At 34.0% G+C, this 26089-nt stretch overlaps 2 protein-coding genes across 2 annotated transcripts; both read right to left on the bottom strand.

Annotated features, from left to right (window-relative positions):
• Positions 1-339: 339 nt before the first annotated feature.
• LOC127898819 (uncharacterized) lies at positions 340-8211 on the bottom strand. The gene is made up of 7 exons (XM_052431308.1): positions 8049-8211; positions 7857-7964; positions 2925-3185; positions 2090-2505; positions 1386-1638; positions 824-1259; positions 340-664 (listed from the first exon to the last, which is right to left on the bottom strand). The coding sequence occupies exons 1-7, from the start codon at positions 8209-8211 to the stop codon at positions 340-342; spliced, it is 1962 nt and encodes a 653-aa protein (XP_052287268.1).
• Positions 8212-9352: 1141 nt separating this feature from the next.
• On the bottom strand, positions 9353-11420 carry LOC127903829 (protein NUCLEAR FUSION DEFECTIVE 4-like). The gene is made up of 2 exons (XM_052445079.1): positions 10371-11420; positions 9353-10246 (listed from the first exon to the last, which is right to left on the bottom strand). The coding sequence occupies exons 1-2, from the start codon at positions 10568-10570 to the stop codon at positions 9916-9918; spliced, it is 531 nt and encodes a 176-aa protein (XP_052301039.1). The 5' UTR covers positions 10571-11420; the 3' UTR covers positions 9353-9915.
• Between the last annotated feature and the right edge of the window lie 14669 nt (positions 11421-26089).

Genomic DNA, 26089 nt, shown 5'->3' on the forward strand with positions numbered 1-26089 from the left:
TCGATTTGGTACTTTCGGAAATTAAGTTAATTTTCACATCTAGCTCTTTGACTCCCCCCACGCCAATTTAAAAATTTTAGTTGCACGGGTAGAGTGGGCTTGTTTTTTGCTTTTCATTTTCATTTTCATTTTTTTTATCTTAAAGTTTAGTTACCTCTGGAAAAAAAAAAAAAAAAAACTATAATAGGAACGTTTTCTATGAAAAAATAAAATAAAATTCGTTTACTCTTTAAAAACTTTAAATTTTGTTTTAAGCAAAACCAGCGGTGTTGAGTATAAACTAATTGAGAAAATATCTTTGTCTTTAAAATGACATTAATTATTTCCTTCATTAAACTTTCAGTATGCATAATACCCAACAGATGTAGAACTATCGACATCAGAGTTTGTGGATTCTGATTGAGATTTATTTTTCGTTTTAAATTTGGTGTTACGTGACTGGATTCTTTCTCTAGTGACACTAACTCTGCCCTGTTTCCTACCGTTCTCTGCTCTCCACTTCAATTTCCTCAACCAATGTCTTGTCAATGCAACCCCAAGATACACAAACAGAGATCCGAGAGTTCCAGCGCCTACAGCCAGTAAAGAATCAGCCACCCATCCTGTTCCTCGACCATTTGGCACCGTAATCCTTGAGGCTGCGATGTAAGCCGTCGCCATGAATGAAATGGACACCCACATGAGCTTGTGTGTGATCACTAATAGCCTCATAAGTTTTTTCCTTTCAAAGGGGATGATGCTGACTAAAATAATGACAATGCTTAAAGATAAGAACAAAGCAATGTTGTTGCTTATTTCAAACACCTTGAAAGCTGTTGTTCTCCCAACTGTTGATTTTCCTTTCAGAGGTCCTTCCTGGTAAACACCTCCAGGAGGACTAATACCACCAGCATATGTAACTGTGGCTATCAAAACTGCAACCAGTATGATCGTGTTTCTTGCATTTTGCAGTGCTTCTCTTTGTAGCTCATTTTTCTTATCTCGGCGACTTTTGTATCGCTTGCTCAATTCTTTCATCTGTCTTTTACTTAAATCCTTGTATTGCTGCAGATGTTTTGGTGACCCATTTGGTTCCTCCACAGATTGTAGTTCAGACGAAAATGCTTCTTTGGCTTCAGATTTATGCTTAGCCTGATTCTCAAGTAATTCCTTTGTTAACATTGGCTCTATACTTTGTGTAGGCAAGGAACCAAAAGATTTACTGAGATGCTTGTATTGATGCCAATTTGTTGAGCAATTCATTCTCTCCATTCCCGACTCTTGATGTAAAAATTAAAAATAATAATAATAAATAATAAATAAACAAAACTCTTGTTGATTAGATATGGTCTATTATTTTGAATTTTAGAATTTTTTTCCAAACTGTTGTTTGTGAAAATGCTTACCTGAATTTGCTGCCTTGATATGTGGTAAAGACAGGGCTCCCATGGTTTTTGGGACCAAATGTTTGGGATTTTCAAGTGTGGATGGTGACAATTCAGGGCTTCCAGTCGTAGCTGCAGTCTCAAGTAACTTCTTAAGATAATTTTTTTCTGCATAATCACTTCCTGACTCTTTAAGGACGTCCAAGGCTGTCTGATTTGTATAATTCCGACAATTTTTGTCCACCTTTGTTTTCTTGATAATGTACTCTGCCAACTGAGATCAACTTGAAACAGAAATCTGAATGAGATAAACAAGCTTGATGATAACTTTACAGACAGCCAGTTCATTTTCTATGTATACCTTTATGTTTCACTATAGATATGTATAAAAAGGAATAGTATTAACTTCAAGTAAGCGGTAAGATTAGCTAATGTTAGACTCAGAAAGATGTTTGTCATAATGAGTTGCATGTTCGACGAAATGCCACACTGAAAAATTCATCACCAAACTTTTTCATGAAGACTCGTGTGCATCAGATGATGATATGGCATGACTAAGGAATTGGTTTTGCCATGTTGGCTGACTCACCATTTGCTCAATGGCAATTGAAGACAAGTGAGGCTATCCTTTGTAAAGGACATATCATAGGAGCCGTTAGATTAAACTCATTCTCTATATTTGCATCAATATAAATCTAGTGACAGAGAGAATGAGAGAACATTACTTGGTAGTTGTTTCTTAAGATAGCAAGATGCAACACAGTGTTACCAAACTGGTCTTGCTGGTGGAGAAGGCCGGTGAAATCGAAAGATTCTGCTAGAAATATGAATGCATTATACTTGCCAAATCTCAAGGCAAGATGAAAGACTGTATCTCCATCAGTTGTGAGACAGTTGAAAGAGGTGGGAGAGCTCGCTATGAATGCTTCTAAAATTTTCACGTGGCCATTTATGGCTGCCTGGTGCAACGGTGTGTAACCATTGTTATTATATTGCAGAGCCATGTCCGGCTTACTATTCAAAAGCAACTTTGTTATCTCCACGTTCCCTATTCTAGAAGCGTAGTGTAACGGTAAACAGCGATTCTTGTCAGCTTGTTCACAAAAGCTCGGGCGAACTTTGAGTATCTCTTTAACAATATCTGCATAATCATATGCCGAAACATGCAAATGAACAAAGAAGCATTCTATGTAATATGTTGAACAAAAAGAATAAGGAATAAATTGCATCCTTTATGGGTTAATTAATTTAGTTGATCTCCTTGATTTAGAAGTCAAAATTAATTTGATACCTATATGCATGATTAAAGAGTCTTTCTTTAATGGGACGTCCACACTTTATAAAGTGTAGTCTTGCACTTTTAAAGTGTTGAAGAGGCACTATACAAGTATTTTACAATGTATTAAATAAATTATATATATTGTTGTAAATGCGCATGTGTCATAAAATCTTTAAAAAAAATAAGTATAACTCAGATAGGCAGGACCCAAATTGGAGGAATCTCTATTGCATATATAGTCTAATTAAACATTGCAAAGAAAAATTAAATTCAAAGTATACCTATTTTTCCTCTTGATATGGCCACATGCAAAGGAGTTGATTCATCACGATCTTCCTCGAATTCCATCAACCATGATTGATTCAACATCAACTTCACAACGTTAACATGCCCCCTTCTGCAGGCAAGTAAAAATGCACTGTGTCTTTCTTGGTTGAGCAAAGTGGCCACAAAAAGATTGGTTTTCAACAGTAGGGCAGAAATCTCAGCATTCCCTTGACGACAAGCTTCATGCAGTGGAGTCTCCAGCTTCTCATTCACCGCTGCAACCAGTTGTGGGCACAACTTAATAATCTCTGTCACCAATTCAATGTGCCCAAATCCAGTGGCGGCTTTAATACTAGGCGAACTAGGCAGTTGCCTAAGGCCCCGTATTTAGGAAGGCCCCGATTTTCGGTATCTATTTATTAATTAATATAATTAATTTTTTTTCAGATTCAAAAAAATTAAGTTACGTATATATTTTTTGTATAGTAAAAAAAGCCTAATTTTTAGGCTTTACCCTATCATTACTCTCATTCATAATTATCTCTCTTATTTAATAATCTTTACCTTAAATATAAGATATATTTTTATGCTATAAATCTATAATAATGATTTTGAACGTTACTTCTTTACTTTCTTTTACTATTTCCCAAAAAACAATCAATGCTTTCCCTTTCCAAAAAAAAACTCTTATTAAGATTAGTAACGTTAGATTTTTAGAACTAACTTTTGGTATTCTATTAAAATCTATTTAAAAGCTCATTATCTATAAACCGATACACATTGAATCAAAGCTATTTTCAGCAAGAAGTTTTTGTGCTCTCTTCTCTTCTCTACAAAAAGTTTTTGTGCTCTCTTCTCTTCTCTACAAAATTCATTGCCATCATCATCTTCATCTCAACTAGTCAATTGACTCAAATCCAGGTGCTATCATTCTATTTTTTCTATTTTTTATTATTATTGTTCTTATCCTTTTTAAATTTAATTTATTTTTGATTTTTTGTATTGATTTTGGCTTGAATAATCTAGAAAAAAAATTGTGTTTGTTTATTTGTTTTTTTTTATTTGAAAAGCATGTCAACTAGAAAATATGTATCGGGATATGAAAAATTGAAAAAAAAGAGGAGACTAGAAAAGTTAGTTCAATCTCAAAAAGGAGCTCTTGATAAATTTGTCACAACTAGTAAAAAAGATATAGATTTAAATGAAGAATTAGTTATTGAACAACCAAGTTTAAATGAATTAAATAATGATGAAACGGTGAATGAAATAAACAACATTGAAGATGATAAAAATAAAAATGCGGACAAAGTTGATGTAGAAAATTTATTTGTTCCAAATAATATTTATGATCCAGGAAGATGGGAAAATGTTGATACAAAGTTAAGAGATCTTTTAGTAGAAAAAGGCCCAATTAGAGAGAATAACATAACTTTCCCAAAAGATGAAAATTCTAGGCATTTCTCTACTGCATTTTATGTTAAAATGTTAACAAATGGAGAAAAACATGATAGAAAATGGTTAATATATTCAAAAGATTTTAACAAAGTATATTGTTTTTGTTGCAAATTATTCAATACAAGTTGTAGCAAAAATCAGCTTAGTGATGAAGGAACAAGAGATTGGAAAAATCTTAATTCTAAACTTAAAAGTCATGAAACAACCAATGAACATATAACTAATATGAATGCATGGGTTGATTTAGAAGCAAGACTATCAAAAAGAAAAACAATTGATAAAGATGTTCAAGAAAGAATTGACAAGGAAAAAGAACATTGGCAAAAAGTATTAATACGAATTATTGCTGTTGTAAAAAATATTGCTAAAAATAATTTAGCATTTCGTGGAAAAAATGAGAAGATCTATGAAGAGAGAAATGGGAATTTTTTAAGTTTAATTGAAATGATTGCAGAGTTTGATCCAACAATGCAAGAACATATTCGACGTATTAAAACCGGTGAAATTCATGATCATTATCTTGGACATAACATACAAAATGAACTCATATTAATGCTAGCACTTGAAATAAAAAAATCAATTGTTAACAAAGTTAAGGAAGCAAAGTACTTTTCAGTTATACTTGATTGTACTCCAGATGCAAGCCACAAAGAACAAATGTCTCTTATATTAAGATGTGTGGATATTTCAACAAATCTAGTAAAGATAGAAGAATATTTTTTAGGATTTTTACAAGTTGACAATACCACTGGAAAAGGTCTTTTTAATGAACTTGTGGATGTAATTAAAACTCTTGAACTTGATATTAATTATGTAAGAGGACAATGATATGATAATGGATCTAATATGAAAGGAAAAAATCAAGGTGTACAAAAAAGATTATTAGATATAAATCCTAGAGCATTTTATACACCATGTGGCTGTCATAGTCTTAACTTAGTGCTTTGTGATATGGCTAATTCTTGTCCTAAGGCTATTTCATTTTTTGGAGTTGTTCAACGTGTTTACTCACTATTTTCTTCTTCACCTAAGAGATGGAAAATTTTACAAGATAATATACCTAATTTAACTGTTAAATCATTGTCACAAACACGTTGGGAAAGTCGCATAGAAAGTGTCAAAGCAATAAGATTTCAAACTCCCCAAATTAGAGATGCTTTACTTGAATTAGCAGAAGTTAGTGAAGATCCTAAAATAAAAAGTGAAGCTAAATGTTTAGCAACATATGAATTGGAAAACTTTGAATTTTTGTTAGGCATGATTATTTGGTATGATATATTATTTGCTGTGAACACTGTTAGTAAAAGCTTACAAAAGGAAGATATGCAAATTGATGTTGCCATAAATCAACTAAAAGGTCTTACATACTTTTTTGAGAATTACAGAGAAAATGGTTTTGTGTTTGCTATGATTTTAGCTAAAGAGATTGCAAATGAAATGGAAATAGAACCAAAATTTCATGAAAAACGTATAATTCGTAGAAAAAATAAATTTGGCGAGAATAATAATGAAGAGAAAATTCTATCTCCTGAAGATTCTTTTAGAATTGATTACTTTGTATATATAGTAGATCAAGCTATTTCTTCAATCACCAATAGATTTGAGCAATTTCAATTCTATGAAAATATTTTTGGATTTTTATTTAATTTTGAAAAATTAAAATCATTAGATGATGAAAGCTTAAAAAGTTATTGTATTAATCTTGAAAATATCTTGAAATATGATATGTTTTCTGATATTGATGGATTAGATTTGTTTTCAGAGTTAAAAGTCTTAAAAGAAGTTTTACACATGGAAAGAAATAGTCCACTTGATATACTTAATTATATTAAAAAAGTAGATTCTTTTCCAAATGCATTTGTTGCTTATAGAATATTATTGACTGTACCTGTAACTGTTGCTTCTGCTGAGAGAAGTTTTTCTAAATTGAAGTTAATAAAATCTTATTTAAGAACTACAATGTCACAAGAAAGATTAAATGGATTAGCTATATTAGCTATTGAAAAAAATTTGTTAGCTAAAATAGAATATAAGATTTTAATTAATAATTTTGCATCTCAAAAAGCAAGAAGAATAAAATTTAATTGATTAGTAATTTGCATTAGTGATGGCTTGCAGCAAGGATCATAGTAGATAGGATTAATGATTTAAAGTTCACATGAAGATTATGGTTGTGGCTTATGAAGTTTTAAAGCATCTTAAGGAGATGGAATTTGTGGAAGGCAAAGTTAGTTAATATTTGTGGGAATAAATAGATATCTTTCCGGCTATTATTTTTTTTTGGGATCTTGTTAATAATTATTGTAATTCAAGATATTATTGAATATAGTTAAAGTTTGAGCTATTTGATGTTGTTGTGAGAATTTTTTGAGCTGTTTAATGTTTTTGTGAGATTTGATATTTTAACATCAAAAGGCCTAAAATAAAATTTCGCCTAAGGCCCCCAATTGGTTAAAGCCGGCCCTGCCCAAATCTTGTAGCCAAGTGTAAGGCCGTGCTATTTGAAGCGTCTCTTTGTGAAAGAATTCCTTTGTTAGTGCCAACTAAATTGTTTAAAGCTTCTGTGTCATTTTTTTCAATTGCTTCTAAGAGCTCTGGAGCCATACTCTTGGCCATTACGTTGCTTGGGAAAAAAAAAGATGATTCAGTGTCTTCTTCGTGGTGTCCATGGTCTTTAAATATATATTATTATCACTTGCATTGCGTTAACTTTGCATTTCAAAGAATATGACTGCATTTTTCTCTGCATCTTCCAGGAAACAGTTAGCTTAGAACTCAGACGGTCAGACCTGAGTAACTGGCCCGAATTTACAAGTTTTTTCCCAACGAATAATCTTATTTTAATATTCAGAGGGTTGACTAAAGGTTACAATTAACATCTAGAAATTTTCATGGAGAAAAAAGATAATAAAAATATAAACAATAAAAAAATACAACACATTTTTTGCGGATTCTCACATTTAAAATCACAAATGTTCAATATGTAAATTTATATTAATAAAGTAAAATTCCACATAAAATACTCAATTCTAAATTTAATCAATGTAAATGGAAAATTAAAATTTTAACAATCCAACACAAATTCTCAAATTTAAGTATGAAATATATAAATCCATAAAAATAACCACAAATACCATGAAAAATTCATGGGTGTACGGCTACGGCTCACGGGTGAAAGGAATAGTTTGGAAGGCTAGGTTTTGCGATTGGTACTCACATGTGAAAAGAAAATAGTTTGAGTTTCCTTTAGGTTAGGTTATGAGTTGCAATCACACCACACATGACATGTTTGCGCTTTACATTTATTTAATTTATATACTTTTAGATTTAATTATTTTTCAATTAAAAATATTTGAAAAAAAAGTTGTGGGTTTGGTGGATATCCATGCAGGTATCCGTCTGATATCTATGCGGGTATCTATCGGATATTTAACTAATATTAAACCTACCCGCAACGCCATGCGGGTTTCAATTTCTAATACCAAACATACTTGTAACCTGCAAAATAACCCATAGCGGACAAGTTTTGACAGGCGGATTTGTGGATTTATAGCTACCATTGCCATCTCTATCTCCAGTATTCTTGTGGTCAACAAGAGCTTCAGGATGTAATATTCATTGAAAGTTTAAATTTGGAAAATCCTTTCATGTTGACTAGATATAGTTTAAATTAAGTAAAATACCTATATGTCCTCTTGATATGGCCAAATGTATTGGAGTTGATTCAACAGAATCTTCTTCAAATTCCGTCAACCATGACTGATTGGTCATCAACTTGACAACATCGAGATGCCCTTGTCTGAAGGCAAGTGAAAATGCACTCTGGCTTTCATGATTGAGCTTCATGTAATGGGGTTTCTAGCTTCTCACTCTCCGCTGCTACCAATTCCGGGCGCAATTTTATAATCTCAGTCACCAACTGAACATGCCCAAATCTTGTAGCCTAGTGTAAGGCCGTGTTTAGTGAAGCGTCTCTTTGTAAAAGAATTCTCTTGTTACTGCAGCCAATTAAGTTGATTAAAGCTTGTGTATCATTTCTTACAATTGCCTCTAAAAGCATTAAAAAGTCATTTTTTTGGCCATTTAGTAGCAGGAAGTGCTGGAAGAAAAGTAAAAGTATTTGCTACAAAATGGGAAAAAAATAACGATGGAGAGAAATTAATCTAAGAATTGGGAATTGAGATTAGTATCTGTGTCTTCTCTGTGGAATTCTACAGTCTTAAACATATACTTACATTGACATTATCAACTTAGCATTTTCAAGTACTGTGACTGCAGTATAACACTGCATCTTCCAGGAAAGAGATTTGATTGGTCAACTTAGCATTTTCAACTTAGGACTTTCTATACTGCATAATTAATGACTAGACTTCATCTGACCTTAATTTCTTCAGTGGTCAATGACTCGACTTCATCTTACCATAATTTCTTCAGTGGTCCCAATTCAAGTAAAGAGATTTGATTGGCGCGCAATGGAATGTGTGGCAAATTGTTATTGGCGGGCTGTCTTGTGGACCCTACAGCTCTGCCAATGAGGACACCCACGCATATAACCTTTTTTTTTTTTAATGAGAACTATTGTTCATGATCACATTTACAATCATATATATACTAAGACCTGTTTACATCAATTCTGATATGATACCGCTCAAATTTTTAACCCTCTCAAATATTCGAGGGACGTTAACTCCCATCCTAGGAGAAAGACTGCCTTCACTTAACTCAAGCTCTAGGGCTCCAAGAAAAGAAATTTAAATTAAACCCCTACAATACGTCTGCAGAGGCTCGAACCACTTTCCTTACATTTGTGAGGGAGTGACTATGGCCACTTGGGCTTAGCCTAAGTGGTTCTCACGCATATAACTATTTTCACTTTTTATCAATGATTCTTCATTTTTCATACGGGGTTGACTGTCACCGTTAGTACAGACTCACAATGATACAACACCACAACTTGTATACAATAATCTCGGGAAATTTACGAAAATAACCATAAAATTTTTACTATTTTCATAATTAACCCTTTTAACTTTTTTTTATCAACATTAGCCAAACACACGCTTTTATCCCCAAATTACCCTTTTTTACAAACGAAAAGAAGCTTGGTGCGACAGGCCCAAGCTTTGGTGCGACAGGCCCAAGCTTTGGTGCGACAGGCCCAAGCTTTGGTGCGACAAGCAAAGGATCAATCGAGCTAACGAACACTATTATAATTGTTTGTAAGATTTACAGAAAGAAAAGAGACATTATAAGAGAAGCAAGAGTTGTGCCGAAATGGAGCAACAATTACGGACAAGACAAGCAGGAGAAGAACTCAACTCTTCGTGTCTTTGGTTATTGATTGTATTGTAGGGCTGTATTTGTTTAAAAAGGCTCTTCTATACAAGATCCTGATTCTCAGCTTTTTATTGAAGTTGAATCCTCTGTTTCGCTAATGAATTTCTTTTCCACTTTGCTCTTAGAATAAATATTCTTTGTTCTAACAGCAAGCAAAATGTCTAATCCATATCCAAGCATGCATGCCACGGCCATGATCACAAACACGAGAAATTAACAATGAGCTCCAACACAAGTGTTGCTTCCATCAACTGAGATAGTGGCTTGAGCATCATACAGATAGCCAGCAAGGAGACCAGAGAAGAGAAATGAACCCAGGGGAAGGTTGAGAATCAGGATCTTGTATAGAAGGCCATAATATTTTACACCAAATAGTTCAGAAGCCACAGGTACTGTTATTGTCAGTCGGACACCATAGCATATCCCTACCAAAATTGAACCAATATGTAGAGATCCTGGCAAGGCCATGGCCATTATGATGTATCCAAGAGCCATTAGAATTTGAGAAGCTGCATTCCAGACAGGCCTTGGTGTCCCACATTTCCTGCACGTCACAGTGGGTCATAACTCATAAGGTAATGCTCAGTAAAATCAGTCATTTACCATGAAAAAGAAAATGAAATACTTGAATTGTTTTTTACCGAGAGCTGGTGAGAAAGCAGACGTACCAAATGTAATATTCTGACAGCAAGCCAGAAACAATGCGTCCAAAGAAACCCCATATGCTCATGAGTGACACAAAGATGGATGCATCATTGAAGCCAAGTGCCAGCCCCATCTGTCCCATGTTGTTCATCACACACATTCCTGTGCCCACGCCACAAAGAAAAGATGCAAACAGAATCCAGAAATCATATGTTTGTAACATTTGCACAACTGTGTGCTCCTCCCCTATTAATGGTTTTCTGTTTCTTTCAGCATCCTCCACTTTAACAATAGCTGTTACTATTTCTTGCTTCTATGTTGAAGATTTTTTAGGGGCAAGCAATGGTTCTCTGCTTGGTTGATCAATGTCTGAGTTGGATTTTGACTTAAACAGAACAACGTATAAAGGAACAGCCAATGGTAAAGCCAGAAGGAAAATGAGTCCTACCGCAAAATATAAAAAGAGAACGCGGCCATGATTTCCAGTGATGTCAAAGACCAACAAATAGACAGCTACGGCAATAGCGAGAACATTGAAAATATGAAAGAATTCAGTTTCTTGTCTATCTTCTACAGGTCCTGAAGCCGGTTGGTTTTCATGCAAGAAGAAAACTGGTGCGACAGCAAGCTTGTCGCACCAAAACTGGTGCGACAGGGCCTGTCGCACCAAAGCTGGTGCCACAGCGGGCCGCGCGCTGCTGCCCAGCGATGGGCGCGCGCGCGCGCCCTACCCCCCTCCCTCCCCACCCCCAAAATTAACCGCAATCACTCCAAAATCGAAAACAATACTCCCAAACACCACCAACCACCACAAACATCATCACCACCACTATTAGATCGTAGATCGGATGCCGGTGAGAGATGGAGCCGCCGCCGACGAGGGTTGATGTCGCCGCCGATGATGGGAGTTGGATCGGTTTGGGAGAGATGAGTGAAAGGGAGTGTTGGGGGAGAGATGAGGGAGGGGTATTTTGGTCTCAAAGGTTGTTTAATGGCTAATGTTGATAGAAATATTTTTGGGGGGTTAAGATGAAAAAAAGCATAATTTTTTTGGTTATTACTGTAAATTTCCCAATAATCTCAGTCACCAACTCAACGTGCCCGAAAAGTAAATTCCATTAAAACCTGTGTATTATTTTCCTTTGAAGCCCGAAGAGTCTAGAAACCTTTGAAGCTACCCATTTCCTTGGGCGTAATATTCAGGAACATCGAATTAGAGCAGAAGGAAATTTGGAAACTCGCTCAGTGACTTGAGCTTTTCATCGTCCGTGATCTTAATTAGATGAATTTGCTGACTTCGCATTTTCCAGGAAGGCAATTGTCTCCTTCTTTGGACTATTTGGTTGTGACCTCAACATCAGATTTTTCTTTAGTGGCCTCATTTAATCAATCTCGGTTTAATACTATAATACATCTGGCAGTCGTAGATTGGAAATTAAATTAATTTTTATCTCTTTCTTCTCAACTTCCTCCAATATTGATTTTGAAATTTTTAACTTATTTTTGTGCATGGGGTAGGGTACTAGGGTTTGTATTTTCTTTTTCATTATTATTATTATTATTATTATTATTTGCCTTAGAATTTTCTTTTCTTTTTTATAAATTAATTAATTAAAAAAACGTAACACTTTAAAATTAGTGCCCTCTTATTACGTTGAAATAATTTTGGGAATCTTCAACATCGCACCTAATGACCCAAAAATATTTCATGCGATTTTCATTCCACTTCTGAGTTCTGATCATTTATATTATGAATCCATAAGAAGTGCATGGCTTTACCAAAATAAACAACAAAGGCATAACCATTTTTACGTACTTATGAAATCTTATTCTATCTTTTGATCGCGGTGATTTTCCAGTTAATTAACAAATACATTCCTCTCCTTATAGTGGCAAAAGCGATAAGATAGGAGTGCATTAGAGTGTTGTGTTCCCTGGGCAACAATTTTTATTGCATGTCATTTATATAAATTGCTTGCTTTGATGTTGTGTTGCCTTTTTGCTTGAATAGATAGCTGCATATGCATTTTCATCAATGTTCGAATCTATAAACCACAAAAACGCAATTCTGTTATAATTAAGATATTGGAGAACACCAATATCTATACGTGTGTAGAATATTTTACTGCACCTGTCTCGTACGTTTCCTTCACGGTTTGCATCTTGTTTGGGTCATTCTGTTTGTGAGGGGTTACATTATTTTGTTGCTCTGCATAAATGTAGTGGTATAATTTTTTTTTGAAGTAAATAAATTATTAGGGATTACATAATAGAACACTGTAGAAGTAGCTTTAGAAGTAATATCGTTGTGGTGTTTTACCTATAAGTGGAGATCATATTACTTCTTATAAATAGTAGAAGATTAGAAGAGCATAGGACAACAAAGGAACAAAACAAAGGAACAAATTAGAAGTAAGATCGTTGTGACATTTTAGTTATAAGTAGAGATCATTACTTCCTATAAAATTAGAAGACAATTATAGAAGACAATTACTACAGGTAGCGTTGAGACAGGAAGTACATTATTATAAGAAGACTTCTGGTATGAGCGCACAACTCAATTTGTTTAGTGTCTTCTAGTCATTAGTGACAACGGTGTTAATATATTTACGTTCTTTATTTATTAGAAAATCTTTTTTGTTTCCAACTTTTACAATTTCAATAACTTTATTTTGGAAAACTGAAGAATACTGCTTTATTATAATGGTGACATTTACATGCCGTGAAGGGCCTAAAATTTTGGTCTCAAATTCAAAATTTAAGTTAGGAAACAGTAAATACATTTCAACTTTAATATGGTAAACTTCTAAGGTAATTTTTTTATTATTTATTCAAATTTTAATAGCATGTTTGGTTTGAAGAAATGAAAAAAAAAAAAAAGCAGGGCAGAGGAAATAAAGAAGGGAAAAGAAATAAGGGAAGAAGAGAAAATATCATGTTAAATTAAATAATAAAATTAAGGGCGATATTTTTTTCACTTATTTTCGCTCATACTCTCTCATTTATGTTCCTCTCCTCTCCTCTTATTTCTTCCAATAAAAAATGTGCTTAATTGTATGTTATTTATAGGAAATGTGAATGAAAATCAAGGAATAAGAATAAATAATGCATTTGCTTATTTAAATGAGAGATGAAATGAGAATCAAAATGGTGAATCCCCTAAAATTCGGAATGATCGCTAAAGTTCTCATTCCTATGTGGGGAAGTGAGAATGAGAATCTCATTCCCTAAAATGACCATATTACCCCTACTTAAATCTTGAAATTCTCATTTTATCCTTCCTCATATTATTATCATCATCATCATCATCATCAAAATTAAAAATATATTGTTGTTGTTGATGATGATGATAATATTATTATTATCATCATCATTAAGGGGTGGGCACTATTCAGTTTGGTTCGGTTCAGGGGCTGAACCGAACCAAACTAAAACCAAATGGTTCTTGAATTTATGAACCAAATGCGAACCAAATTATAGAACCGAACCGAACCAAACCAAATTAATTTGGTTCGGTTCGGTTCGGTTCGGTTTGATTTTATCCTATATATTCATTATTCAATAAAAAAATATAATATAATAATACACTATTAATACAATAATAATCTTGAGTCTATAAATTAGCAAACAATAAACAACATAATAAAATTTAACAATAGTAAATTAACATAATAAATTCCAAAAACAATCTAGAAATCCATAAATAATAACCAATATAATTAAATCTAACAATAATAAATTAAATAACAAAGTTCAATAATAAAATAAAGTGTATGCTATGATATATATAATATCATGTATTAATTAACAAACAAAAATAAAAAAGATAAATTATGAACTATTTTTTAATTTTAATTTTAATTTTTTCTTGAACCATTTGGTTCGGTTTTGAACCGAACCAAATAAAAAACCAAATGGTTCAGAATTTCTGAACCATTTGGTTTTTTACTCCGAACCAAACCGAACCAAATTGTCATAATATGGTTCGGTTTGGACTGAACCGAACCAAATGCCCACCCCTAATCATTATCATCATTATTATTAGGAATAATAATAAGTATTATTAATAATAATAATAGTACTAGTAGTAGAATAATAATTGCTATATTAATATAATGATTATAAACAAGTATTATTATTATTATTATTATTATTATTATTATTATTATTATTATTATTATTATTATTATTATGATGATGATGATGATGATGATGATGATGATGATGATAAGTATTAATAATAATAATAGTACTAGTGGTAGAATAATAATTACTATATTAATATAATGATTATAAACAATTATTATTATTATTATTATTATTATGATGATGATGATGATGATGATGATGCTGCTGATGATGATGATGATCAACTAAGGCCAGTTTACTAACTTGCAAAAATCCATTTCGATTTCAAGATAAAGTAAACACATTAATATCAATACAATTCCGATTCTGATTCCCATAAGTAAACAATTTATTCCAATTCTCATTCTTTAATCCAATTATACTCGATTATGATTCCAGCCTATTTCAATTACTAATTAATAAATACACATAAAAGTAATTAAAGTATTTTAAATTTTTATTTATTCTTGTGTGAAATTGAAGTGGGATTAGAATTCTCTATAATTACTCATATGCAAAATCTAAATCTGGAGAAGCATATAACATGGTTAACAACCGATGCCATGAGTGACAGAGACATGATATTAAAATATGCATTGAAGGGTACTCATTCAAGATTCATTAGGGTTTAGGTTTTGAGTTGGAATAATTTGTTGATTTATGTTACTATTATCTGACTTGTTTTTGTAATATTTTATAGGGAAATTATTACCGGTATACCCTTAAATGTCACCGGTATCAAACGTGCTACAACACTTTTCGCTTATATCACTTGTATACCCTAAGTTGACAAAAGAGTTCTGGCGTCCACCTTTCCGTTTACTACCGTTAAAAACTTAATAGAATTTGAGCAAAATGACAATTTTACCCTTTAAACTCAAATTAACTTAAAAAGACAAATTTGCCTTGAAAGTGAAGCAATTGAAAATGTAACCGTTGGGAGCCAATAACGGTTACATTTTTGGCTATATAATAACCTAAAACACAACAACAAAAATAGCTTGCAACATTCAATAAATTTGCAACAAGAAATCAGCCACCACACACCTGATAATCTCTTTAAATTCAACCAATTTGCTACTCTTTTCCAGCTAAAAACCAGAAGCACATTAACAAATCATTGATCCATAACATACCAAGCAATCACATACCAATCAATTCATATGAAAATGGCCTCCAGTAAAGCATCAAGTTCTACTGACAGTGGACATACCAGATATGATAAAGTAAAATGCCAACCAAAATACTGCAAGTGTGGCGTGCAAGCAGTGGCTATGGTGTCAACTACATTGCAAAACTCTAATGCAATGTTTTGGTCATGCAGGTGGAAGCTTTGTAGAGCGAGGCATTGTGGATTTTGGGAATGGTTCACTGTGGAATCTATCATATATCCTAGTACTAATGGTGTGATGCCAGGGCAAAACTTGAAGCTGAATGATGATTTGGTTAAGATAAAGAAAAGGCTAAAAAGCATCGAAGGAAAGCTTAAATGGATCCTAATTGTGCTAGTGTGTGTCTTTGTAATTGTCCGTATGAGAAAGTAATGTAACACACAAAGTTTGTATTCAAGAAATCTTCAACAGTCATAATTATCAACTAAAACAACATTAATCTAATCATAACATATCCAAAATATGCAGATAGCAATATATCTCCTTCAAATACATATTCCAAAAACCATTTCAATAGCTTAGCTCATGCAAGAGCATAATTAAGTTTAGTTGAAATCACATAACTAGCATAATAGTTAAGGAAATTGAAGTTGATAGATTGTTTCCAACAAAACATTGCAAAATGAGCAGTGGACTCATTACAAAGCACCTGTGACAGTGGACTCATTACAAAGCACATGTGACAGTGGACGCTTGTGATGGATTCTATGATTGGCTGACATGGGATAGGTTGACATGTGAAGTCTTTCCTATATTACAGAAAAGAAAATAAATTAAGCTCCTTATATGCAATTATGAAATATGAACAAAAATAAACGAAACTCAACCTCTTTTTTTGCTTGTTCCAGCAACTCCAACAGCATTTACGATTTTTCTTTTCATCGATCCAGCACTGGAGCTTTTACTTCGATCACTTGGTACATGGTCTCTCCTGGCTATATTTCTAGTTCTGGTTGGCTTTGATGGCTGGCTTAAAGGATCTGCTAACTGCCTTGAAGAATTTCAAATTGACAGTTGAAAAAACATAACTTCTATATTAGATGACAATATAAACGATAAACATAAATGAATAAAACTGATGAACTAAATAGATACCTGAGAATTAGTGCTCGTAGCTTTGGTTGCCCTTGCAACCGATGGTCTTAATGGACAAGATCTTACATTGTGGTTCGAGCCACCACAAACCGAGCAATTGACAAAGAATCTCCTACTACGTTTTTGAGGTTCAATGGCTGCTCTCTTCCTGCATTTCTTTGGCCTTCCAATCTTTTTCTGCACAATTGGGGGATCAATTAGGGGCCTATCACCAAGCTCCCATGTCCGCTCATCGGGAATTAGACTAAACATAACTGAATATGTATTAATGTAGGCCTGCTTGGTAAAGAAAAATGGATTATACTCCTCAATTTCATGCCTTGCATAGCCTATGGCAGCCATAGCATGAGAACAAGGTAAGTCTGCAATTTTCCAATACCCACAATCGCACGTCTTGTCCTCTAATTTCACTATAAACCTCCTAGCTAGATAATAAGATTTATCCATGACTTGAAAATTCAAGTCTCCCGAGGATTGCACAATCATTTTTTCTCCTTTCTCGAAAGTTTGATCCAACTCTTTGTAAATCCTAGGAGCAATAGTTTTTTGCCAAGTATTTCCCTCATTTCTTCTCTTTGTAAATCTTTTCACCAGTCTGCATCTAATTTCCTCAAGCATTGACAAAGCAAGCCTGTCTCTATAAGGCAGAATCCAACTGTTGAAGCACTCGAAGGCATTGTTAGCATCTCAAGCAACACAACGCCAATGAGACAATCCATTTATTAGCATTTGAAGCAACAACAGCCAACAAAACTCCACCATATTTTCCCTTTAGGTGACACCCATTAATTCCAATGAACGGTCTACAACCATTCAGAAAAGCATTTCTTTGTGCTGGAAATGCAACAAAAAATCTTTGAAATAGACATTTCTCAGGAACAGTGACTGCATCACATAACACTTTGCAAACGGCTCCTGGCTCAGCCCGATGAATAGCTGCAGCGAACTGAAACAGCTTCTCATAGCCCTTCGAATGGTCACCATTTACTAGAATCCTTACTTTTTCTCTAGCCCTATACATTGTGAGCTTCTCAATCTTCAACCTAAATTTTTCTTGCATATAATTCTTGAGAAGAGATATCTTGACATTTGCATCAGTAGCAACATGTCCCTTTATCATTTCAGCAATCCATGTTGACGTAGCTTTCACAGATTTCTTGGTAAGCTTGCACTCATGCTTTTTCTGATATCCCCGCAGCCAAAAACCATTCCTATCATTTAGTCTTGCACCTTTAACAAACCATGGACAACCAGCCTCCTTACAAGTTGCATAATTTATCCGCAGTTCACTATATTTTATATTAATGTTAAACTTTTTCCTAATCATAACCTCATACAACACTTGTCTAAAGTGATTCATCCCTAAACACATCACCTAATCCCATCAGCATCTAATTTATACTCATGTTTCTCTAAATATTTTGTAAACTTCACACTGCCAACATTGATGTCATCATCAGAAGAGTTCACAACCATTTCGACTGCCCTAGTGTCATCATCTAGTAAACCATCTCCACCTCCATCACTATCACTCTCGCATTGGTTGTCCTCACTGCCCTCACTATCATCACTGTCCTCAACAGACACAATATCATCAACAGGCATAGTAGGTATTGGTTGCACAACAAGTTCCTCACCATCACTGTCACTTCTTTTGTCTGACCAATATGATAATAGTTTGTCTTCATCAATTTCACCCTCATGAATAGTTGCAGTAGCTTCGTGTCCATAACCCGTTTGCATATCATCGAATTCATCTCTATTACTCCCCTCTTCTTGAACTGTATGGCTTACTTCTGGTGTAGCTTGATCATTCAACATATCTATAACTTCTGAAGATATGTGTACTCCTAAGTTAAACAATAATGATTGTATTAACAAAGCATCTAGATTTTGAGGGCATAAAACAGGCACGACTTCAACTTCAAATATAGTAACTGTTAGCCTATATGGCTATAAATATTGATTTTGATGATAACAAACCACATGTATTTATTAAGCAAAGATTTATGAATTGTGCTTTTATAATAAGAAAATGATGTTATGAAATTAAAGTATTTTGGACTAAAATGAAAGTATTTTTAAAATCTTTGATAATGTTTTTAAATTTCGGATTTGGACCTATTTGAAACTATTTAAATGTTTTTGGGCCATACTATAATTTCACAAAGTTTGGGCGAAGTTATAATTTCAAAAAGTTGTGGGATTGACAAAGCATTATTCTAAAATTCTGAAATTGGACCTTTTTGCAAACGTTCATAACGTTTTGGGCCACACTACAGTTTTATAAAGTTTTGGGGTCAAACTATAAATTTGGGAAAATAATCACTGTAGCAGTTACTCTAGCAAGCGGAAATCCAGATCCTGAAAAACAAAAATCCGGTTGTTGGGCAGTAAGCTACTAAGCGTAAGCGGAATTCCGGATGTGACAAAGCGGCAATCCAGATGTTCATAAATTCAAAATTGTAGCTGTAACGGTAACATTAAGCGGAATTTCGGATGTCCATAACCGGTAATTCGGTTACGACCAAAATGTGCATAACGGCTAGTTTTTGAGCTCAAATTATATAAACTCAAATCCTACTCATTTTGAAGCTCTCCAACAAGCAAAAACAAAAAGCACACGTGATATCTTGAGCCTTCAACTTGCAAAACACAAATTATTGAATCATTAATTGTTCTTCATCTTTGAATATCTACTCATTGAGTGAGTTTCATTGTAACTTTCATTTCTTCAATTTATTTGTAAGAGTTTGAGTGTGTGAGACACTTGAGTGAAGAGATTAGGAGATAATCTCTTTGTTGTAAAGGTTTATTGACACCTCGAAGTCAATTGTAATCGTTGAAGCCTTGGAAAGGCTTGGATAGTGAAATCCTCGAGCTTGGATCGCTTGGAGGCGTGGACGTAGGCGGGGATTGCCGAACCACGTAAAAATTCGTGTGTTTGTTTCTCTTCTCCCTTACTCTTTAATTATTGTGCTATTATTGAACTTGTTATTTTCAATTATTGTTAAGACATTAGATTCCTTGTTGTGTGGATTTGTTAGGATAAATTTTAAAATTCCAATTCACCCCCCTCTTGGGTTGCACACTTATATTTCATTTGGTATCAGAGCTTGATGCTCTTATTTAGATTTAACCATCTAGAGTTAAAGATCAATGGCAACTCAAAATGATTCTACATTTAGGGAAGGGCAGTCCACCACTAGACCACCTTACTTTGATGGAAACGATTACCCATATTAGAAAACTATGATGAGAATTTACTTGCAAGCCTTAGATTATGAGATTTAGAAAATCGTTAATGATGGTCCTTTCATGCCTGTGACTAAAAATGAATTAGGAGAAGATATTCCAAAACCTTCACGGGATTGGAATGAATTTGAAAAGAGAAAAGCTTCTCTAAATTCCAAGGCCATGAATGCCTTGTTTTGTGCACTAGATAAGAAAGAGTTTCATAGAGTGTCTAGTTGCGAAAGTGCTAATGAAATTTGGCACAAACTTGAGGTTGTCTATGAAGACACGAACCAAGTGAAAGAATCTAAAATAAGTAGGTACACTCGACAATATGAATTGTTCCAAATGGAACGAAATGAAAATGTGTACTCTATGTATACTAGATTCACAGACATAGTGAACACTCTAGGAGCCCTAGGAAAGACTTTTTCAAATAGCGAAAAAGTCAAGAAAATCATTAGGTCTCTACCTAAGGAATGGAGACCAAAAAGGACTGCCATTGAGGAAGCCAATGATTTAAATGTATTACCTATTGATGATTTAATTGGCTCTCTCATTTCATATGAAGAAGATTTGGCAGCCGAAAAAGAGCATGAGGAAAAGAAGAAGAACATTGCTCTCAAGGTTTCAAAACGTGAGAGTGATGAGGAAAGCGAAATGGATGATGAGGAGCTGGCTATGTTGGCTAGAAGATTCAGAAAATTTTACAAAAAGAATAATGAGCAGAGGAAGTTCAGAAGCTACAAGAATAAGAAAGAGAAGAAGGAGCCAATCACTTGTTATGAATGCAAGAAGCCCGAACACATACGACCGGAATGTCCTCTTCTCAACAAACTCAAGAAGAAAGCTATGGTGGCCACATGGGATGATAGCGATGATGAAACAAGTGACGATGATGAGCAACAAGAAATGACAAACTTAGCTCTCATGGCTGTTGGGGAAGAATCATGTGATGAACTTGATGAGGTAAGTGTTCTTCCCACTTATGATGAATTGCATGATGCTTTTAAGGATTTGCATGATGAGTTAATAATGATTGGTAAAAAGAATATATGTCTTAAAAGGAATATGATAGAGCTTAAGAATGAAAATGATTCATTTAGTGCAAAGATTACATGCCTAGAATTAGAAAATAAAACATTGCATGATAGTATTGCATTATTTGAGAATTCTAGCACCTCACATGAGCACTTAGAGTCACACATGAATGACTTGAAAAATGAGAATGAAATGCTTAGAAAGAAGAGCAATGAACTAAATGAAATTGTGCTAAAATTCACAAATGGGCAAAAGATGTTGGACAATTTGCTAAACTCACAAAAATGTGTATTTGACAAAAGTGGCATAGGTTATAAACCGAATTTGAAACAAAAATTTTACAAGAGTTATTTTGTGAAGAATACATCTATTAACAATAAAATTATATGTCATTATTGCAATCAAGATGGCCACATGAAAAATAGATGTGCAGTGAAGAGAAATGCATATTATGGTATGAAATGTGTTTGGGTTCCAAAAGGAACCATTGCTAACTCTCAAGGACCCAAAAAGGTTTGGGTACCTAAAACTTGAGATTTTTTCTACAGGGCTCAAAGAAGAAGAAGAATAAGTGGTACTTGGACAACGGTTGTTCAAGACACATGACAGGGAATTATTCTTGGTTTTCAAGCCTTACCAAGAGCGAAAATGGTGGAGATGTTTCGTTTGGGGATAATTCAAAAGGAAAAATCATTGGAATTGGAAATGTCGGTAATGTATCCTCTACCCTCATTGAGAATGTGTGTTTGGTTGAAAACTTGAAACACAATTTGCTTAGTATTAGTCAATTATGTGATAAAGGATATAGAGTTATCTTTGATGAATCAAAATGTGTTATTGAGAATGCATGTGATGGGAAAGTCTTGTTTGTAGGAAATAGATGTGTTAATGTCTATACCATTAATATAGATTGTGCATCAACAAATGAGAAATGTCTCTCCGCATTGCATGATGATGGTTGGTTATGGCATAGAAGATTAGGTCATGCAAGCATGGATTTGATTTCAAAAATTATGAAAAATGATTTAGTAAAAGGTCTTCCAAAAATCAATTTTCAAAAAGATAGAACTTGTGAAGCATGCCAATTTGGAAAACAAATCAAAACTTCCTTCAAAAGCAAGAATCATGTCTCCACTTCAAAACCACTTCAATTGCTTCATATAGATTTATTTGGACCTTCTAGATATGCTAGTTTAAGTGGCAAATTTTATGCATTTGTAATTGTGGATGATTATTCTAGATACACATGGGTATCTTTCTTAGCTAATAAGGATGATGCCATTGATGCATTTCGAATTTTCTATAAAAAGGTTCAAAATGAAAAAGGTTATTCTATTACTTGTATTAGAAGTGATCATGGTGGAGAATTTGAAAATCATGCATTTGAAAATTTTTGTAATGATTTTGGCATTGAACATCAATTTTCATCACCTGGGACTCCACAACAAAATGGAGTAGTAGAGAGAAAGAATAGGTTTATTCAAGAAATGGCTAGAACCATGTTGAATGAAAATTCTTTGCCTAAGTATTTTTGGCCGAAGCGGTCAACATCGCTTGTTATGTTTTAAATCGGGTGTTGATTAGACCTAATCTTAATAAAACTCCATATGAGCTTTGGAAAGACAGAAAACCCAACATTGGTTATTTTAAAGTTTTTGGATGCAAATGTTTTGTTTTGAATACAAAAGATAATCTTGGTAAATTTGATCCAAAATCTGATGTTGGTATATTTCTTGTTTATTCAAATTCAAGCAAAGCTTATAGAGTTTATAATAAAAGAACTTTAGTTGTGGAAGAATCTATGCATTTTACATTTGATGAGTCTAATCCCTCTACGGAGAAAGTTGTTGTTGATGATAATGCAGAAGAAGAACAACAAGAAGAAGCATCGAATGACAACCAAGAAGACGTGCCACATGGAATTCAAGAGGAACATCATGAAGAAACGAATGTAGAGCAAAATGAAGGTACTTCTCAAACACTCCCCAAGGAGTGGAGGTATGTATCTTCTCACCTTAAGGATGTAATTTTAGGAGATCCCTCACGAGGTGTTACAACTAGATCATCTCTTAGGAACACATGTGAACCTGCTGCATTTATTTCTCAAATTGAACCAAAATCCTTTGCGGATGCGGAAAATGATGAATCTTGGATTATGGCAATGCAAGAGGAGTTGAATCAATTTGAGAGAAACAATGTGTGGGAATTAGTTCCTAATCCGGAACATCAATCCATTATAAGCACTAAATGGGTATTTAGAAACAAAATGGATGAATCCGGTGTGGTTATAAGAAATAAAGCTAGACTAGTGGCTCAAGGTTACAACCAAGAAGAATGAATTGATTTTGATGAAACTTTTGCACCTGTAGCAAGATTAGAATCCATTAGGATGTTGTTAGCATATGCATGTCATAAGGATTTTATTTTATATCAAATGGATGTCAAGAGTGCTTTCTTAAATGGATATATTATGGAGGAAGTTTATGTGAAACAACCTCCTGGTTTTAAAAATGAAAAATTTCCAGATCATGTGTATAAGTTATCCAAGACTTTGTATGGTTTAAAACAAGCACCTAGAGCTTGGTATGATAGGCTTAAAACTTCTTGTTGGATAACGATTTTTCGATGGGAAAAGCGGACACAACTCTTTTTGTTAAGCATAAGAATCAAGACATACTTATTGTTCAAATTTATGTTGATGATATTATTTTTGGTTCTACTAATGAGTTATTGTGTAAAGATTTTTCATCATGTATGAGTAAAGAGTTTGAGATGAGTATGATGGGAGAGTTGAAGTACTTCCTTGGACTTTAAATCAAACAAAACGAGGAAGAAATTTTCATAAACCAAGCCAAGTACGTGAAAGATCTACTCAAAAGATTTGGCTATGATAATGGAACGGAAAAAAGCACTCCTATGAGTACTACCATCAAGCTGGACAAAGATGAGAAAGGTAAGGAAGTTGATATCAAGACTTATCGAGGTATGATCGGATCCTTACTCTATTTGACTGCTAGTAGGCCTGATATTATGTTTAGTGTATGCTTGTGTGCTAGATTTCAATCTTGTCCTAAAGAGTCTCACATGCTTGCTGTCAAACGCATTTTTCGATATCTAATTGGCACTATTAATCTTGGCCTTTGGTATCCTAGAGGAACTCATATTGATTTAACTTGTTATTCGGATGCTGATTTTGCTGGGTGTAAGGTTGATAGAAAAAGTACTAGTGGAACATGTCACTTCCTAGGTCATTCTCTTGTCTCTTGGTTTAAAGTAAGAAACAAAACTCGGTTGCGCTTTCAACCACTGAGGCAGAATATATTGCCGCAGGTAGTTGTTGTGCACAAATTCTTTGGATGAAACAAACCCTCAGAGACTATGATATTAAGCTTGATCAAATACCTATTTTATGTGACAATACTAGTGCTATTAATCTTTCCAAGAATCCCATTCAACATTCTAGGCCTAAACATATAGAAATTAGACATCATTTCCTTAGAGATCATGTTCAAAAAGGAGATGTTGTGATTAAATTTGTTTCCACTGAAAATCAACTTGCGGATATCTTTACAAAGCCTCTTAGCGAAGAGCATTTTATAAAGATAAGACATGAGCTTGGAATGATGAATGTTGAATCTTAATTCATGTTTTACTATATAGCTTGATATGTTTGTTATTATATGTATTTATGGCTCATAAATTAGATGGCTTGATATGCTTGTAATTTTATGATTTTATGACTTTATGTTGCATGCATTAAATGGCTTATTGAAAGGTTTTAAATCTCAAAATGATTTAAAATTAATCAATTTTTTTAAGGCCGGAAATAAAATGGTGTGTGTAATACAAGTATAAGAGCTAGCAAATATTCCTTTTCCATTCATCCGAAAAAACTTTTTTTTCCTTATTGATTTCTCTCGAGACAAATTTCGGATAACCGAATTTTCTAAGCTTCATTTCTGCCTCAAACCGGACTACCGGTTAGCAAAACCGGAAAGCCGGATTCGCAAGGAAGGCTTGCTGGACCAAAACCGGATTTCCGGTTATGTCAACCCGGAAATCTGAATTCGAAACTTTGGCAAACCGGCATTGCTATCTTCTGGATCCAACCGACAAGCCGATTCGTGTTATCCGAAAAACCGATTTTCGCGTGGAACCTTGCTGGTCACAACCGGAATTCCGGTTCAAGTCAAACCGGCAAGCCGGTTTCGGGTTTCAAGCTTCTGGTCACAACCGGCTATCCGGTTAGTGAAAACTGGAAATCCGGTTTCAGAAGCTATTTCATTTGTTCTTCTTCCCTCTTCAAACGGAAATCCGGTTCTCTCACTCTCTCTAAAAACTGTTTGCTTCTCTCTCTTTTTCACTCGAAAATCCTTCAGTTTCTATCTCTTTCACATCAAATTGAATCAAGAAAATCATTTCTCATCACTTCATTCACTCAAAAGCATATTTAAACTTTATTTTCAACATCCAAAACTCTAGATCCCAAATTCAACCTAGGGTTTATCCAAATTTTTCTCTCTATAGATTTCTCACTCTTAAGCCGTTTTTTATTCAAATTATTTCTCAAAATTACTTTCAATCTTCATCATTTTCATTCTCTTTATCCTTTTTAACCTCAAATCAATCAAATCCAAATGTCTAGTTCACGGCCGGTTCGAAGAAAAGGCAAAGAACCGATTCAACAAACCGACCGGCCACGGGAAGCAAGGGGCATCACCAATCAATCCAATTTCGAGTCCACACATTTTCAGAACAAGAAACATCTAGCCAAACGTTTTCATCAACAGTTCATGACTCGAGAGGTACTCCAAACCTTTTTTGTTTTACCAGATTGTTTGAATCATCTTAGTATTAGCAATAGAACTTTATTGCAATTGTTGAAAGATGTTGGTTGGTTTAATGCACTTGTTGTTGAGGAAAATGTATATCCTGACTTGGTGAAAGTATTTTACTCGAATATGGATTGTTCCGCGGAGAAAGAGAATCGAGTAATCACTACAGTTGGAGGAGTTTTGATTGAGTTTGATGATTCGGACTTGAACACCATCCTAGGATCTTCCGATGATGGC

The sequence above is a fragment of the Citrus sinensis genome, chromosome 7, assembly GCF_022201045.2.
Source record: "Citrus sinensis cultivar Valencia sweet orange chromosome 7, DVS_A1.0, whole genome shotgun sequence".
NCBI classification, from domain to species: domain Eukaryota; kingdom Viridiplantae; phylum Streptophyta; class Magnoliopsida; order Sapindales; family Rutaceae; genus Citrus; species Citrus sinensis.